This window comes from Chanodichthys erythropterus, chromosome 20, assembly GCF_024489055.1.
Source record: "Chanodichthys erythropterus isolate Z2021 chromosome 20, ASM2448905v1, whole genome shotgun sequence".
NCBI classification, from domain to species: domain Eukaryota; kingdom Metazoa; phylum Chordata; class Actinopteri; order Cypriniformes; family Xenocyprididae; genus Chanodichthys; species Chanodichthys erythropterus.
This window is the reverse complement of record NC_090240.1, coordinates 37,496,371-37,516,229: the sequence shown is the minus strand read 5'-3', so window position 1 is coordinate 37,516,229 and position 19,859 is coordinate 37,496,371. Positions and strand designations below refer to the sequence as shown.

The following is a 19,859-nucleotide window of genomic DNA, read 5'->3' as shown; positions in this document are numbered from 1 at the left end:
TTTTTTTTTTTTTTTCCTGAAATGTTTTATTTAGACGATTTTTAAATGTTAGTTTTATCATTTGATAGATGATAAAATTGAATATTATCTTAAAGGGACAGTTCACCCCAAAATTAAAAATTTGTCATCATTTTCTCACCCTCAAGTTGTTCTAAAGATGTAGGAGTTTCTTTGTTCTGTTGAAAACGAAAGAAGATATTTTGAAAAATGTTGGTATTCAAACTGTTGGTGGTCCTCATAAGAAATGTGGTGTCTGTAATTAGACATGCGTATGCAACGTTTTTCCAGCACTTCAAAAGTTATATGTAATGTGTAAACATTATTTGTTCATCCTTTTGAGATTGTCCCCGTTTGTAAAATTGAACGTTTCAAGATGTTGAAAATCGAACATTTGATACTTAAAGGGTTAGTTCACCCAAAAATGAAATTTCTGTCATTTATTACTTACCCTTATGCCGTCCCACATCCATAAGACCTTCGTTAATCTTCGGAACACAAACTAAGATATTTTAGTTGAAATCTGATGGCTCCATGAGGCCTTCATAGCCAGCAATGACATTTCCTCTCTCAAGATCCATTAATGTACTAAAAACATATTTAAATCAGTTCATGTGAGTACAGTGGTTCAATATTAATATTATAAAGAAATGTCATTGCTCCCTATGTAGGCCTCACGGAGGTGTGGAACGACATGAGGGTGAGTAACAAATGACAGAATTTTCATTTTTGGGTGAACTAGCATTAAAAGACATATATTACTTATAACCATCAGATGGCGGCAGAGTAACATTTATTGGCTCATATTAGCCATTTACTGTAATAGTCTTTCACTCAGTTTCGCTTTTGAATAAATATTAAACATTATAAAATAACTAGGTTTAAAAACACATTTTGTCAATGTGAAGTATGAAGTACTCATAAAAAATCTCATGAAAAACAATAACTTTTCTTGTAAATTAATTACACAGAAAGCAGCTGTCAGTCAGATTTCGGCACACTAAAGTGCACAATAAATCTTTAAATCTTTAAATCAATAAATCTTTAATTTACAGTTGGTTGATGCTTTTTTTCCACACTAAAGTGTGAAAACTGGTGGTCGAAATTAATTTTGCTAAGGAGAAACACTGAGAAACCTGTTTTTTCAAGGAACGTTCTCAGAACCAAGTTATAGAACGTTCATTCAGTTATCTGGTATTTTACAATGTGCTTAAAACCTTTTATACATCATCCATGGAACGTTTTTTTTCCTGAAATGTTTTATTTAGACGATTTTTAAATGTCAGTATGTTTCAGAACGTTCAGGAAAACATTCAAAAGTAATGTTCCAATAACATTTGAAGGATGATAAAATGGAATGTTATCTTAAAGGGACAGTTCACCCCAAAATTAAAATTTGTCATCATTTTCTCACACTAAAGATGTAAGAGTTTCTTTGTTCTGTTGAATACAAAAGAAGATTGGTAAAAAAAAAATTGGTAATCAAACAGATGCTGGTCCTCACTGACTTCCATAGTATGAAAAACAATACTATGAAAGTCAATAGTGACCAGAAAAATGTTTGGTTGCCATCATTTTTCAAATTATTGTCTTTAGTGTTCAACAGACCAAAGAAACTCATGTTTCGAACAACTTGAGGATGAGCAAATGATGACAGAACTTCTCAGGAAGTGGTGACTGTCTAAGGAAATTTTGAACACTTCTCTTTTCTTTCTAGCTGTCCATCAGAGCGTGTGAACGCAGAGGAAGAAGTAATGAAGAGAAGAGAGTAATGGCTGTGCTACAGATTTCAGATGTGATGTTCTTGTGTGTTTTTCTGCTCTGCGCTGGACTTCGCTTCACAACAGGTACATCTTAACAACAATATGAGTGAGTTTTGGCATTTATTTATTTTCATCAGTCAATAAAACACATCCTGCTTCATTCTATAACAGCTGGATTCTGTTTGTGCAGTACTTCTTGCTTTTATTTCTATGAGAATTGTATGCGTCCTTGATTTTCATAAAATCAGACCTTAAACAGAAGAAGATGAGATTTTAGATAAAGTCGCTGGTGTGACGTCTTCACTGTTTTGAGTCGACTAGTGAGACTCTTGAGTGCGCTTAAGATTTGATGAACTGTGAAGGCATGTCAGTGTGATAGTTTTGGATCAGTTAAAGTCTGTTTCTTGTGCGACATATAAAACCATGGTAAAAAAATCCTTAGGGAGAATTGCCCTAATGTCGGATATTTTTTTGCATTTCAGAAAAATATCCAAAACATTAAATCCACCCAATAGCATTTTAAAAACCCCAGGATGAGAAAATGCAGATAACACATTCATTAAAGATATTATAGTCATATTAGTGCTCTTAGTGCAAGTTATCTAAAACAGTCTGCAGCTTCCTAATGTGGGATACATGACAGTCTATGATAATAATAGTTACTGTTACTCCACTAGGTCTGAAATATATTGAATGTTTTAATCCCCTGGATCACACTACAAACATGATGATCTTAACTTTATTCATTTTTAATTTTCTATTAATAGTAAATGTGTATAGGCTAATGGTTGAATTCCATAAAACATATATAAGACAATACAACATTTACTGTAGGTGTCATAAAATTTACTGATGACTTAATTTGAGAAAAAATTCTGTTTCTGATTCTGTTGTTCAGTTTTCACTCCAAAATGGCAGCCGTGCTATCGAAGCGCCATCTTGTGGCATTACCAAAAAAGCTTCAGAGTTTCGCTTCTTGGCTTCTGAACTCTCTGCCCATAATCTCACTGGCATTCATGTATTTATGCGGGACCTACAAACACTAAACCTTAGTTGTCCCACTTTAGGACAGTTCATCCTATCTGAATGTTTAGTGTTGAGTTTTTTTTATGGATATACAGATATCTGATTGTGATCAGTATAATGTAAATGTATAAATAAAATAATTTAATGAATGCAAATATGAGATCAACACTACTTTTTATTTAGTATTTTATTCAGTTCATGTTTGAGTGTAGATGTTTCAATTCCTCTGAAGAGACTATAGTTTTTGGTGAATGTGTAGAAGGAAATAATCCTGTTTCAGAAGGTTTTCCGTGTTTTGTGTTTGTTTACGCTGCACAGAAGCATATTCAGTCATCAGCTGTTCTCCAGGAGAGTCTGTGCTGCTGCACTGCAGGGATGAAAACTCACAGCATAAAGATGTCCAGTGGCAGCGCACAGATATACAAGAAACACAAAACCCAGTGAACGTCATCAAGGATCAGCGATATAAAGACAGAGTTCAGATTCACAGGAATCTCTCACTGTCCATCAATCGACTGACTGTAGACGACGCAGGATCATATTGGTGTAATTCCGTCAAGCAGGTTGATCTACTCATTGAAGGTGAGGAATGCTTGTGTTATTTTAATAATAATACATGCAGACCAACTATAAACCACAAAGTCAAATAGTTCTGTTTTGTGTTTGCAGGTTGCTCTCTATCAGCGAATGAAGCATCAGAGTCGATCAGCAGATATTCAGGGGAATCAGTGTTTCTGTCTTGTTTCGTCAAATGCAGCACTCAATATAAACCAGACAAGATCAGATGGAAATTACCAAACAACAGAGAAATAAACCAGACGACTAACTCTACTGAACTGTACCCACTCTATCAGGGCAGATTTCACATGTTTGGTAAAAATACAGGAAATTTCTCTCTGCTGATTCCTAACCTGACGGAGAAATATGAAGGACTGTATTCATGCTGGATTAATGAGAATCAACACAAGAGCTTCAATCTCACTGTTAAAGGTGAAGAAAAGATGGATTCTCACTTTTTGAAGTGATTTTGTGTGAATCAAGATGCTTTACAACTCAGTTTCACTAGATTGTCTTTTTGGATTGAGAAGGAAATGTTGAGTTCTAAAACATTTTTACAAAACATAGTACTAGAGGTCAGAGGTCATTCCTCATTTGACCCAACTGAAGTTCACAATCAAAGTCCTGTACAAACGTTCTTCCGTAACGTTAATAGAACATTTGTTCAAAGTGATCTGGTCTTTAAATTGTTTTACCTTTATTTTAATAACATTAAGAACCTTTTTCCGCTATAAAGAGCTTTTCGTGTGATGGAAAGACTCCATGGAACCAATGATGGCAATTAAAGGATTAGTTCACTATCAAATAAAATTTCCTGATAATTTACTCACCCCCATGTCATCCAAGATGTTCATGTCCTTCTCTCTTCAGTGGAAAAGAAATGGTTTTTGATGAAAACATTCCAGGATTATTCTCTTATAGTGGACTTCAATGGGCACCAAACGGTTGAGGGTCAAAATTACAGTTTCAGTGCAGCTTCAAAGAGCTTTAAATGATACCAGACGAGGAATAAGAGTCTTATCTAGAGAAACGATCGTCCTTTTTCTAAAAAAAATTATTACAAATGATATACGTTTTAACCATAAATGCTCATCTTGAATTAGCTCTCTTGAACTAGTCAGTATTGAGAGATAAAAAGTCACAATTACCTTTTTATTTTTCATTACGTGTGGAAAACATATTTTTAGGTTCTAAGTTTACATTTAAACTCGGAATTGCAGGAAAAAAAATGTTTTCCCTAGAACTGTGAGGTATAATTACCATTGCAATTGCATAGTTGATGTTAATTCCATTATAAACGTGCAATACAGTCAGTGCATTTCAGATGATAAAAACATGACTTATATTCCTGAAAATACTGTATTTATTTATTTATTTATTTAGAAGTCATTTAATAAAAGGGATAATGTACAGTCAACTAGTCATTATGTCACCTGATAAAAAGTCTGTTTTTGTATATCGCTTTTCACATTTCAAAGCAGGAGATCTATTTTAATGTTTTTAAACACTCTAGTAAGCAAACAGGAAGTGACTGCATGTCCCTAAAATAAAATACATAAAGGGTAGTGAAACACTTTTGATATTTTTGTAACTCTTATTTAAGCATTATGGGAACTTCTTCTGTGTGTGTTCTGCAGATTTCAGCAAAAGTCGTCTCAGATACTCCCTGATGTTTCTGATCTGTCTGCTCCTGACTGGATTCATCTGCTGGAGATATGCACAGGGTATGAACACACAAAACCAGGTCATTTTCTGCAACACTCTTCAGTTTAAGGGAAACCTAAAGGCAATCCTAAGAGAAGATTACACTTTAGGTGGTTTATGCAACTGAGCACTGCTCTAGAGTACAATGATCACAGAAAAAAATCAACTAGAAATGTAGTCAAATGTAATGATGTCATTATAATCTTACAGCAAAAAAGGGAAGGAGAGGAACCCGAGTGACCCAGAGACCAGATCATCAGGTGACTGAACTATTCATAATCAGATCATGGCATAAATAAAGTATTAATATATGAAATAAAATGATGTTTGTGTTTGTAGGATGATGTGACGTACTCCACTGTGATGAAGATTAACAGAGGAAAACCTGCAGAAAACCAACAACAGGTACTTAAACACAATAGTTTTATTTCGCTACTGTAGTCATTTTTTCCAAGTATCTGTACTTTATCTGAGTATTTTTATTTTGGGAAACTTTTACTTTTAGTTCACTGCCACCAAAAGCATAATATTGTACTTTTTACTCCATTTCATTAAAACGTCTCAGGTTACGTATGTAACCATGGTTCCATGAGAACAGGGAATGAGACACTGCATTTGTTTCAACGCTATGGGGAACATCAACGTGACTCACGTTGCCAAATGTCAACAAACTCCAATCCTATTGGCCAGTGACAGCCCATGACGTAATAGGGCGCGACCCCGGAAGTATAAAAGGCACACGTAGGGAAACAGCCATTATTTTAACTTGTCTTGAGGGACTGTTCAGCAGGCAGCCCGAAGCATGGCAAGGTTCTGTTCTCAGGGAACCATGGTTACATACGTAACCTGAGACGTTCCCTTTCGAAAGGGTACTCAACTCTGCTTTTTTTTTCAATGCTATGGGGAACAATATACCCACGCCGCCATGTTTGAGGGGAGTGCAAGCCAGGAAATGGCTAAGAAACATAGGAATGGTTCCAAAGGAAACCAGAAGCAGCTCACCCTAGGTTCGCACAAGGCTGTCAGTGACAGCATTCCCTACGGCCAAACAGCCCAAGCTAAGCCTACAAGAGGCTCTCCGTAGAGAGCCTAACAAGGCTCTCGCTCTGGCTTCTGGGACCAAAATCCCTAAGGAAAGTGGTCCCTTGAAGGGAATGTGGCGGGAGACCGTAAGGAGCCCCAGCCAGTCACTAGAGGGGAACAACATCACCCTCACTGCCACCAGGGAGGCCGACCTGGTTCTAAGACCAACTCATTGTCCTAGCCAACCCTGTCTGGATCACAGAATCTCAAAGAGCATTCTTCATAGAAGAGAGCGAGTAAGAGCGACTGCAAAGGGGCAGTAGGCCACTCAAACCCATGCATAGAGACGGGCATCCTGGAGAGCAGAACTCAACTGAATGTTATAAACCCTCATATTGAGGGGAGTAAAATCCACTCGATCCTAGGATCCCATGGGGCCACGTTGAAAACCATGACTAGCATACAACAAAAAAGACTGTGATAGTGCCAACATAACAGTCCACCTAACACAATCCAACGAGCAGTGTACTCAGTCTAAAAGGAACCTTTTTACTCTTAAAACAAGAGGAGTACAACATACGCCATCATACATGCAAGGAAGGCCCAAAAATGGGCCTATCACCTCAGCAGCCACGTGGCGTCAGCTTGTGACAGTGTTACAAGCACCAGGAAGGAAAATAACCAAACCATAAGGAGGTTACATTATCACCTGGGGCCCTAGCAAACCAGAGATGCACTCAGTAAAGAATACTTACAACTCTCTATAATGAGAGGAGTACACCAAAAAGCAAACAGAATGTCCAAAAGGTGGCCCAAAAGGCATGCAACCTTGAACATACAATGCTTTGGTATCTAGTGGCCACTTAGAACCAACATCCTAGAGAGCAGAACTCAGCTGAGTGCCAGAAACCCTCGCATTGAGGGGATTAACTTCCACTCATCTTTGGATCTACTCAGCTCTTGATTATTTGCACTGAGGAAGCTGTGTGCTAAAACCCTCATACAGGGAAGCACAAACCAGCCTAAAGCTGAACCTCAGGAGGAGGCTGTTGAAGGCCTACAACCATAAACAGCTTAGGGAACTAAGCACTATTACACGGATAACCCCAGCAGGGAAGTACAAAGTTCACCCTAACAGGTAGACCATACTGTGGGCATACAATAATGGAGGCCATAAAGGGACCTACCCAATCAGAATTCATATGGAACATAATTCACATATGAAAAGTATATTTCCTCATCAATCTCCTGAGATCTCAACAATCCAATGAGCAGTGTACTCAGTAAAAGAACCATTTACCTCTAAACAAGAGGGGTACAACATATGCCACCAACTGCTAAAGAAGGCCCCAGCGGCCTATGACCTCAGCAGAAACACAGCATCAGCTCGTGACAGTGTTTGAGGCACCAACAGGGTTAAATCAACACCTGGGGCCCTGGCCAACCAGAAATGCTTAGTCATGTAAGACTGATAATTCACAGAAAATAATTATATTACCATAGAGCCTACCCTTAGTAGGCACGTGGCATCAGCCAGTGGTGACCATATTACCATACCAACCGCCAGGCCATGCAAATTATTTCAAAGCAAATAATGCCACTAAACTTCATGAGAGGCCTGACAAGGGCTACTCGAGGAGGTGGTGCATGGCCCAAAGCAGTAATGGTTATATACAAGCATTATGCCAACATATTTTCTAAAAAGGAGGCCTTGAGGGGCCTACCAATTATCATATACTGGTACCAAGCTCAAAGGGAACCAGCTCTAACCACAAAAAGTGAAAGGCTAACTACAACCTTAGCTATAGTCTACACATACCAACAGGTAATGAACCCTAACAAAGTGACTATAGGGAACCAAATGCCAACATGGTCTAGGGAAGGCCCATAAAAGCCTACTACCTCAGACAAACACGGGTATAAACCTGTGGCAGTGTTAAAAAACTATGTGAGCAAACACATGATACTAACAACAGAGCTTAATGACAAAGCTGCTAAACTAGAAGGAGGCTTGAAAGAACAGAGCCTACAACTTCAAAGGTATGTTAGCAATATAACTGTTGTTAGATCACAAACAGGGAGCTAAAATAGAAACCAAACTGAAAAGTGGCTCTAAAACTACCCTGAGTACGCAAACCAGCAGGTGAAGCACTCAGTGACACACAATAATACCTATTTTACTAGGGAAAAATAGTCACCATGCTATAAGCAGAGGCTGAAAGAAGGCCTACCATATGATAGCAGGAGCTAACCTGTGGCAGCAATAAGTAAGCTCACATACGTAAATGTAGGGCAGTGGTATTAGAACTTTGAAGCAATAGGCTTTGAAAACACATGCCATCCTAAATATATATAGGTTAGATGTTCTCATAAACAGAAAAATATCTGTGCTGAGCCCCTGAGGATGAAAGCTAAAAAGCTAGCATTGTCAACCCAAACTTGAAATAACTACAAGTGGCTCAGAAGAGAACAAATTCATAGCATGAATAAAGTTCTAATCAGTGGGGCCAAGCGATAAATGCATAACTTATCTACACCAAGATACCTACCACCTGAGAAACAGCATCAGGGAGGTTAAAAAACAGTCTAAAACCTAGCTGTCAAAGAACCATCTGCACCTACATAACAGAAGGGAAAAATGGACATATGGCCTAACAACTCCCTCAGGAGAAAACTAGAACTAGGAACTATACAGCCTAACAAGGGATAATTAATACAAACAGTTTTGATAAAAACATCCTAGCTCTAGCCCAGCCATATCTGAGCCTGGGCTTCATTTCCAAATCTCATGGAAAGAGAAAGAAAATGAAGCTCACAAGCTACATAATGTGAGATGGCAGACGACGCCATCCGGACAAAACAAAACTGAAGTAATCAAGCACCAACTCATGCTACATAAACATGCTAGCTGAGAAGCTACTTAAAAACACAAAGGAGGCTAAACAGCGGCTGAAAATAGCCCACTGAACATACACAGCCAACCTAGCACTTCAGTTTTAACCCATTAAATCCCTTTCTTTACTGTTACATGCTCAGGAAAGCTATACAGGAAAAACAAGGTCGGCATAAAAACATAAATATAGACCTTGCTCACCTTCCTGCGGCTCGAAGACCAAAGATTCCTCCATCTTACTTCTTAGGAAGAAAATCCATGGTTTTGCAGCCGAAAAGCATCCTTTTTCACTATCAAGCCAGAAGGTGGGCCTTCAGAAAACATATCATCATTGGCCCTACCACTAGCCTGGGTAGCGTTTCCCAAAAGCATCGTAAGCCTAAGATGATCGTAGCTCCATTGGTTTCAATGGAGCTACGATCAACTTAAGCTTACGATGCTTTTGGGAAACGCAGCCTAGACCATTAAAAATGCCCGAGCATGTTACAGCTTAAAATTAAAACATATGCCGGGAGGCAGAGGAAGAAGGGCAAGGGCAGATGTAATTAGCCCTCGCCAGCAATCGATCACCGGCGCTGTTGGCGCCTGTGCTCGATCACCTGCTTAAGACTTGCTCCGTGGGGGAGGAGGCACTCGAGCGGCGACGCTGACTTTCTGGCCCTGTCTCTGATCCTCAGCTCAGGTTGTTTGGGCCCAGGACCAGATCGAAGCGGTATGCATGTTTTAAATGCTGCTGACCATGCCCTCGCCTCTCTGAACTTTTCCACCACCGTTTCAACCGAGGTGCCGAAAAGTTCAGAGGGCGAGACCGGGGCATTGAGGAGAAAACTCTTTTCCTTCTCCCCGATGTCCGCCAGGTTTAACCACAGATGCCGCTCTGTGGCCGCCATTGCCGTTTGTTTGGTGGCCTGCAGAGGAAGATCCGTGGTCCGGCGCAACTCTTCTACTGCTTCAGGGGACAAACCCTGCCCCTGATCCAGGTCTTTGAGCAGATCAGCCTGATAGGCCTGCAACACCGCCATCGTGTGCAGGGCCGCACCAGCCTGACCCACTGCAGCATATGCCCTCCGTTCAAACGTGATGTTGTTTTCAACGGTTTAGACGGCAGGACCGGAGCTTTAAGCAACGGTGCACTACCCGTGACAAAATAGTTCGCGAACGTCTCGTCAATGGGTGGCATCATCGCATACCCATGCTGGCCTAATTCCTCCATATCAGCAAAATTAACCCGCTGATGTGGATGAATCCTGGCCGAGTATGGGTCCTTCCATGCCCTCTCGATCTCAACGTAAAGATCGGGAAGGAATGGAAGGCTCACCAGAGTTACGGGGTTATGGCTGGAAAGAAACTGCTCGTCGAGCCATCCACGTGCATTCTCTTTCCTCACACGTTCCCAGGGCAGCTGCAGCCTGCCCGAGGCGCAGTCCATAACCTCCAGTAACTCTGCATATGCTGGGCAGGGCGGCCTGGAGGGAGCCGCGGGCTCTCTAGGGTTAGCAGCCAGAAGAGCACTGGCTCCTGGATCCGATGATGTTAATGAAAAGACATCATCGTCATGCAGGAGCGTGTCCTCGTCAGCCGCTGCTGGAGGCTGAGAAAGGTTTACCCCTCTCTCAAACTCTGCGGCGAGCTCCACCTGCGAGCCCCATGATCTCAGCCGACGCTCACAGTTAACACAGACAGCACCCTCAAGCACTGTCTGTAGTTTCACTAGGCGCGCAAAAAGTTTTTAAAGTTTGTTTATTAGCAGATTAATACATATTAAATGTCCACAGTAATCTGACTTGTCTTTGCATGTTGCAATAACATGGTGAATAACTTGTTGTCTCTCAGGATGATGTGACTTACTCAAGCGTAAAACATATTAAAGGGGGAAAAAGGACTTGTAGAAAGGTGAGTGTTGGATTTTTATGGAACTTTTTTCCGACACGGAATAAATATAAGAAAGGTAATTGCGATTTTTTAACTCACAATTCTGACTCTTTCTTTTGCAATTTTGAGTTTATATCACAATTCTGACAATTTTTACAATTTTAAAGTTTATATCACAATTCCGACTATTATTTTGCAATTTGGAGTTTATATCACAATTCCGATTATTATTTTGCGATTTTGAGTTTATCTCTCAATTCTGACTTTATTTTTTGCATTTTTTGAGTTTATATCTCACAATTCCAGCAATTTAGCAATTTTGAGTTTATCTCAATTCTGACAATTTTTGCAATTTTGAGTTTTTATCTCGCAATTCCGAAAATTTAGCAATTTTGAGTTTCTCACAATTCTGACTGTATTTTTTGCAATTTTGAGTTTATAGCTACAATTCTGACTTTAATGTTTTGCAATTTTGAGTTCATATCTCACAATTTTGACTTTATTTTTTTGCAATTTTGAGTTTATCTCACAATTCTCACAATTTTTGCAATTTTGAGTTTTTATCTTGCAACTGACTTCTTTTTTTGCAATTTTGAGTTTATATCTCGCAATTTCGAAAATTTTGCAATTTTTTTGCAATTCCAGAAATTTAGAAATTTTGAGTTTATCTCACAATTCTGACTTTATTTTTTGCAATTTTGAGTTTCTCACAATTCTGACCATTTTTGCAATTTTGAGTTTTTATCTCGCATTTCCGAAAATTTTGCAATTTTGAGTTTATCTCACAATTCTGACTATATTTTTTGCAATTTTGAGTTTATATCTCACAATTCTGACATTATTATTTTAAATTTTGAGTTTATATCTCGCAATTCTGACAATTTTGCAATTTTGAGTTTCTCACAATTCTGACTTTATTTTTTGCAATTTTGAGTTTATATCTCGCAATTCCGGCAATTTAGCAATTTTGAGTTTATCTCACAATTCTGACTTTATCTTTTGCAATTTTGAGTTTATCTCACAATTCTGACAATTTTTGCAATTTTGAGTTTTTATCTCGCAATTCCGAAAATTTAGCAATTTTGAATTTATCTCACAATTCTGACTATATTTTTTGCAATTTTGAGTTTATATCTCACAATTCTGACTTTATTATTTGAAATTTTGAGTTTATATCTTGCAATTCCGACAATTTTGCAATTTTGAGTTTCTCACAATTCTGACTTTATTTTTTTTGCAATTTTGAGTTTATATCTACAAATTTTGAGTTCATATATCACAATTTTGACTTTATTTTTTGCAATTTTGAGTTTATCTCACAATTCTCACAATTTTTGCAATTTTGAGTTTTTATCTTGCAACTGACTTCATTTTTTGCAATTTTGAGTTTATATCTCGCAATTTCGAAAAAAAAATTTGCAATTCCAGAAATGTAGCAATTTTGAGTTTATCTCACAATTCTGACTTTATTTTTTGCAATTTTGAGTTTATCTCACAATTCTGACCATTTTTGCAATTTTGAGTTTTTATCTCACAATTCCGAAAATTTTGCAATTTTGAGTTTATCTCACAATTCTGACTATTTTTTTTGCAATTTTGAGTTTATATTTCACAATTCTGACTTTATTATTTTAAATTTTGAGTTTATATCTCGCAATTCCGGCAATTTAGCAATTTTGAGTTTATCTCACAATTCTGACTTTATCTTTTGCAATTTTGAGTTTATCTCATAATTCTGACAATTTTTGCAATTTTGAGTTTTTATCTCGCAATTCCAAAAATTTTGCAATTTTGAGTATCTCACAATTCTGACTATATTTTTTGAAATTTTGAGTTTATCTCACAATTCTGACTATATTTTTTGAAATTTTGAGTTTATCTCACAATTCTGACTTTATTTTTTGCAATTTTGAGTTTATATCCTAATTTTCTGACAATTTTTGCAATTTTGAGCTTATCTCACAATTCTGACAAATTTTTGCAATTTTGAGTTTATATCTTGCAAGTCTGACTTTATTTTTTGGAATTTTGAGTTTATATCACAATTCTAACTTTATTTCTCGCAATGACTTTATTTTTTACCAAATTTTTACCAAGAGTTTATAACTCGCAATGCAGAATTGTTTTTATCACAATTGCAAGAAAAATAGTCAGAATTGTGAGATAAAAATTTCATGGCGGTGTGTCACGTCACCCCCTGGGTGGTTTCCGCTGCGACCACATAACACTATCTTGGTCACGAGCCACTTCCTCTATTCATATTACTCAACTCCTGTAGATAGATTCAGGAGTAGTCAGGTAGGTGTATAATATTTTCTTCTTAGATTATATTTTCTCAGGGTCTACTTCTGATCACTACCGTACCTCCTAGGCCTACGGTTCAGATATCAACCAAGCCTACCTGGGAGGGGTGTGTTAGCCCTCTGATGACAGCTATGCCTGCTAATGCACTCCCACGGCCCATTCTGTTTGTATAGTCCGTCAGGATATCTTTATAAAAATCTATCTTTTTTTCAGACAGTCACTTTTGATACCCCAAATGGATTTTGGGGCAGTCCTCATTCTCAGTTTATTATTTCTTGAAAGGCAAAAGCTAAATACAGCACTCTATGCCAGCTAAGCTGGAAGTTCCATGGGCCAGATAAATAATTACATTTTAAAGCTTACCCTCTTCTCTAGTCAGTATATGTTCTCTCTAAGAATATCAGATGTCTTCTTTGATCTTCTGAGGGCTGTGGTCTGGCGTCGGCTTCCGCTTGCTGCTTGCTTGTATGCTCTTTCTTTCTTCAGTAAAACTACACAACTACTACTACTAGAGCTATAAAGGCCCCTGTTTTTATCTTCTTGCGTTAACATATTACCTGCATGCATCAATTGCTATGTTACTTGTCTATCACCTTTTTTACTTGCGTCAATGCATTTTCAATTTCGTCAATGGTTTAAGCAATACACACATTTTTTATTATACATTTTTATCAGATTTCTACCCTGCTAGACATTTATTTCCTAACTATCTTCATTCTTATCAGTTACACACAACAATGCTTCTATCTCCCAGAACCCATGTATCTTTTAAAATCTTTATCAAATTGTTTAGAAGAGAACACTCCATTTCTCTTGACAGCGGAAACAATATTCCACGTTTCAGACATATGAAGATCAGTGTATGTGCAGAAAGGTTTGTTTGTAGCACGTGTGTTTGTGTTAAAGAAGGCTTGTGTTTGTAGGAGGAGGAGGTTGTTTATTCTACTATGGCAGACGTGAGCAATGGCAGATCTGCTCAGGTGAGTGTGCACAGCTTTTGGACACACTTATTTAAATTCACATTTTTCATGATTTTTAAAACCGTTTGATTTAAATGCTTCTGCCTAAATGCTTGAAATTGTAGCCAAATATAAAATGTGCATACATACACTGCAAAAATGTTTTCATCCACAGTATTTTTGTCTTGTTTTCCAGTACAAATATCTAAACATTCTTAAATCAAGATAAAAAATGAGTGCATTGGAAATGAATGGGAGACGAATTTAATCTAGTGGAAGCACTTGGTACTGCACCCAAACAAACTCTTGCTGAAAGCTCATTTTTTGAGATATCAAACTCAAATTTGGAACACAACTTCTTTAGATTTATGGCTTTTTTGTGCAGCTTAAGAGTAAAACATGTTTACGAAAATATATATTTCATATAAAATTTGAAAATAGTGTTAGTGTATTTTTCATTATACATTTCGTTATAAGTTTTATAAAATTCACTTTTGTCTTTTTTAAAACTTCAGTCTGTGCTCGAAAGCATTCAAGATTTATGACAGTTTAAGCTGGAAATTTCATTTTCAGGTCTATGTTTAAAAAGTGAATAAATGGATTATAAACTACTGCATAAATATAATTTAGTACCATAAAATCCCCTAAAAATACAAAATGTTACATTAAAACACCAGAGGGTTAAGCTTAATATGACTTTGTATATCCATATTTCAAAAGTATAATTGTGTGTTTATTATCTCTGCAGGATGATGTCACATACTCATCTGTAGTCTGCAGCAAATCTCACAAACCAAGATCTCTACAGATGAACACTGAGGAGGCCGTCGTCTACGCAAGTGTGCAAAAAGATAAAATGTGACGCACTTACCAAAAACAAACATTTTCAGTCGCGTTATTGTTTTATAATCATTTTAAAGAGTTTGATTGCTTTTACATTAACAGAATTTGCTTTTTACTGTGTTTATCCTACTAGCTTGATTTGGTTAGTGTCATAATTTACATTTTGAAAAAATTGACACTGTTTGAATAAACTGTTACATTTCTATTTTTGCATTTTGTAAGATGATGATGAAGATTGTGCAATTCTGTTTCATTCAGTTTAATGTATTTCTTAATTTCTTTTCTTCATTGGCAGTGACTGTATGAGGCTACATATTATGTTTGTGAAAAATAGTTTGGTTTCAAACCATATAATTGCTCAAATAATTTGTGAAATGTCCATTTATTGTAGTTGTCAAAGCAAGTTCTGGTTCCCTTTCAAGGGAACTCGCGCTGCGTAGTCGCTATGGGAACGCCTCTGCATGATGTCGTCGTGAAGCACGCTTCTGCCGAGGCAGGGCGGCGCCTCGTCCTGGGGTTCGCAGATGGATGTAACAGCGGGGATAGAGACTGTCCCAGCCTTATCTTAGCCCTCACCTGCTGCATCCAGTGTGTCTATCCGGAGGCAGGAAGCACGCATTGCGGTTTCTTCTGCTTCGGTCGACACAGTCACACTAATGGCGTCTAGTTCTGAGGAGCTGGATGTGGTTAGCGTGGCTACAGGAGAGACGGAAGACTTCCACCTACAGTAATGTGGTTGGTCTGAAAAAACACGGGTATGGGCGTTGCCAAGAGCGGAGGAGACGCTTGCGAGCCATCTCTCTCCGCAGGCGGCATCATACCTTAAAGCTCCGACGTTGCCCACTAAGCCCTTGAAGACTACTTCAGCGCTAGTGGGCAAAGCGTACTCGGCAGCAGGTCACGCTGCGGCATGCTTGCATACGATGAACATCTTGCTAGCATACCAGGCTGATCTGCTAAAGGACTTGGGTGAAAGCAATGAAGTGGATGCGGATATGATCCATGAGTTGCGTCAGTCAGCTGACTTAGCCCTCCGTGCCACCAAGGAGATGGCCAAACCCATCGGCCGCTCTATGGCAGCCCTGGTGGCCACGGAGAGGCATCTCTGTTTGAAACTGACCGATATCAAAGACAGAGATAAGACGTTTCTCTTGGACGCCCCACTAAATCCTGCGGGCCTCTTCAGTGGCACTATCAACACCGTCACCGAGAGGTTCCAGGAATCGAAGAAACAGGCTGCAGCATTTCAGGAGTTTCTTCCCCGCCGCACCTAAGTCCCTTCGGCTGCTGGGCGGGAGCAGCCCAAGCCGAGTACGAGCTCCTCGCACCAACATAGACAACACCAGAAGCAGAGTGTTGCTACCCGTACTCCCCCTTCGAGGAGCTGGGATGCGGGACAGCGCTCTCAGGCGAAGCCTTCAAAGGGCAAGACGGATCTGAGGGCTGTCATTGCTGCTAAGAGGGCTTCTAAGAAATCCTGACGCCAGATCAGTCAGGATCCTAAGGGTGGTTCCCTCCAATCTCAAGCTGCGTTCACCTCTTTATACGGTGCCCGCAGGGGGGTGCTCTGCCTACCCCGCCGCAATGCCGGGGCGCAGTAGTTCCCCGCGTGTCACCCGAGGGAGGTGCGCTTTCTCTGCAGCCAAGCCAGTCGTTCCCTGCCGGGGCTCCGCTTCAGGGCACTGTGCTAGCTGCCCATACTCCACCAGAGACCAGCCTCGAGAGGCTAGTTCCCTTAGTAGATTTTTTGTCAGAGTGGAAAAATCTGTCAAAAGTATCTCAATGGGTCCTTCACACAGTAGAAAAGGGGTATGCGATTCAGTTCAGAACACGCCCTCCCCGATTCAATGGGGTCCTGCCCACAGTGGTAGGCCCCGAGCAGGCTCTGGTGATGGCACAAGAAGTAGAGACTCTCTTGCAAAAGAAGGCTATAGAAAGGGTTCCTCCTCCCAGCAGGGAGTCAGGCTTTTACAGCCGCTATTTCATTGTGCCAAAGAAAGACGGTGGATTGCGTCCGATTTGAGATCTTCGTCAGTTGAATCGAACAGTAGCGAGGCTCAAGTTCAAAATGCTGACAGTCAAACACATTGTGTCACAAATCAGGTCTGGTTTGTGACGATAGATCTAAAAGACGCTTACTTCCATGTATCAATCCTCCCGCAACACAGAAAGTGAACGTCTCGGTTATGTATATAACCTTAGTTCCCTGAATAGGGAAAGAGACACTGCGTCGCCTTGCCATACTCCCAGCATGCCCGTAAGCGATTTCAGAAGCTGAATGAGAGTGTTTTCGGGCCGGCTTTATAGTTCCTGGTCAGTGACGTCACCCGCCTATGACGTACTGTCTCCTGATTGGACAGATTTCATACGTGCTTCACGACGACATCACGCAGAGGCGTTCCCATAGCGACTACGCAGCGTCTCGTTCCCTATTCAGGGAACTAAGGTTATATACATAACCGAGACGTTTTAGCTTCTTGAAGAAACTTGTAGAATTATAAAAAAATAAACAGAAGAACAGAAAAAAATGTCTTTTTATGCAGGATTGTTTTTGTCACTTAAAAAAAGAAAATAAATTTGAAATAAAATACAGCACAAAAAACCTAAGCTTATTTTATTTCAGCAAGTTTTAAGGCAATATTTCTTATTTTCATTAAGTTGATGTCAATGCTACTAAAATAAAGTATCTTTAAAACGGTCGCAGCTTGTAATTGTAATTATTCTCTAAAACTAAATGTAAATGTAATTATTCTCAAGAGTTTCGTCATTGGTTTCTTTATTTAAAGAGTCCGTATTTCATCTTTTCAAAAAAAAAGCAACATTTACACAATTACAGAACAGTGAAATATTAATTTCCACAACAATATTCCTCATCCTGAAACATTTCCTGACATTTCACACTAAATCAGTGGTTCAGGAATGCGATTACAAACATATCTAAATAGAGCAAAACAAATATTACAACAAAACATAGTTTAATAAGTTAAACAAATTCTCAGAATGATATTGTTCGGTGCTTTCTAGATTGTAATGATGGTGTTTTTTCCATATTATTACTAGAAACTAATTAAAACATTAGCAGAGTCAGAGGCACAGCTTTAAGTTTATCGCTTCAAACTTGTGACCTGAAATTCAATGAATTATTTTCCATAAAGTGATTTGATAAAATGATCATTATTACAGTATATAAACTATAACCTATAAAGCTTTAGTCAGAAACACACACTGCAGCGGGACGGTGTCAGTCGTACACAATTGCAAAGTATCTTTCCCTGAGTTTTCATTTCTAATAAATGAAACTTCTAAACAAACATGGAACATGATTTATGGATCAGAGCTGCTCTTCATCTGTTCTGATGCACAACGCCAGTCTCTCTTACCTGAGCTTTACATTAAATACGCTCACATCACAGGATGCTTCTGGGTAAGATGGGTGAATCTCATGAAAACATGTTCAGGTCACGTTTCACCACAAAATCAGAAGGATTTTATTCAATGATCATCTATATTTTATGACCATTAAGAATTGTGCATTGTGACTTTCAGGACATTCCTCCAAAGTTTCTCATCGAGTTCTTTATCATTCTTTTTATTTTATATATTACTGTGTTTACTTTTAAATTAGCATAAATTAAAGGCAGTACAATTATTACAATGTATAAATACTTCACAGTTAAAATAATACTCTGTGTCGCTGTCATATGGAAGCACATTTCTGCCACATAAGAAAAACATCATGACATAAAATGTTGAAATTGACATAAATCATATTTAGGAAATGGAAAGTCAAAATTATGACTTAAAAATTCATAATGACATTAAAAAGTTGAAATTACGATACATGGTATAATTATGACAAATCGAAATTATTATGTTGAGTCATAATATGACATAAAAAGTCGAAATTGACAGTCAAAATTATGAATTAAGTCGATTAAAAGTCAATCATGTCATAAAAAGTGAAATTGACAAACAGTCAACATTATGATATCAAAGTCATAATTCTGACATAAAAAGATGAAATTGACATACTGTCATATTTAGGAGATGAAAAGTCAAAATTATGAAATTAAAAAGTCAAAATTATTACATAAGCTATAATTCTGACAAATCAAAATGATGATGTTAAGTCATAAAAAAGTCAAAATTGACAAACAGTCGAAATTATGAAAAAATTAATAATTATGACAAAAAGTTGAAATTGGCATACTAAGTCAAAACTTAAAAAGTTGACATAAAAGTCATAATTATTACATAAAAAGTTGAAATTGACATTACAGATACAAAGTCATAATTATGACAAAAAGTTGATTGTCACAAAAAGTAAAAACTGACAAACAGTAAACAACATAAAAAGTCATAATTATGAATCAAAATTTTGATTTTCTATTATGACTTTTTGTAATTTTATAATTTCATAATTTTGTCTTTGTCATAATTTCGATTTAGTATGTATTATGACTTTTAATGTCCTAATTAAGTGTTTTTTCTTATTTGGTGTAAATGAGCTTCCGTACAGTCTTGAGAATTGTCATAAAAATAATCACATGAAAATAGGCGTGATTTTCTCGTGACCAGGATATGTTACCCGACAGGTTTCATGAAGTTCACTCTGTTTATATTGATCAGATGTATTGCTGGGGTTTCTGGGCTTTGGAGGCTGAATTCAGGTTCTTGTGTTTCTCTGCAGAATCTCCATGAGATGCGGTCGATGCGTCTGAATCGAAGGACACACAGAAAACATGATAATACTTACTTTCTGTCACATTTAACACTGATAAACACCAGTGGAAAGAGGAACTAACACTGACATTACTTGATTTAATCTTTCGTTTACACACATAAAACGCAACATTTCATGTCTTTATATCTTATCACTCAAGAGTTCATATAAAGTTTATAAATATATGTCTTACT

General features: G+C 38.0%; 1 protein-coding gene across 2 annotated transcripts; it reads left to right on the top strand.

Moving 5' to 3' along the window:
• The first annotated feature begins 1,730 nt into the window (after positions 1 to 1,730).
• On the top strand, positions 1,731 to 17,316 carry LOC137009604 (uncharacterized). Of its 2 annotated transcripts, none has more exons than XM_067371939.1 (9): positions 1,731 to 1,866; positions 3,105 to 3,368; positions 3,456 to 3,776; positions 4,982 to 5,068; positions 5,259 to 5,308; positions 5,388 to 5,453; positions 10,798 to 10,857; positions 14,064 to 14,120; positions 14,848 to 17,316. In XM_067371939.1, exons 1-9 carry the CDS (start codon positions 1,863 to 1,865, stop codon positions 14,959 to 14,961), a joined length of 1,023 nt encoding a protein of 340 aa, XP_067228040.1. In that variant the 5' UTR covers positions 1,731 to 1,862; the 3' UTR covers positions 14,962 to 17,316. The 2 variants fall into 2 exon arrangements, with proteins under 2 accessions (XP_067228040.1, XP_067228039.1); XM_067371938.1 differs by having other exon boundaries at positions 1,772 to 1,844.
• The last annotated feature ends 2,543 nt before the right edge of the window (positions 17,317 to 19,859 follow it).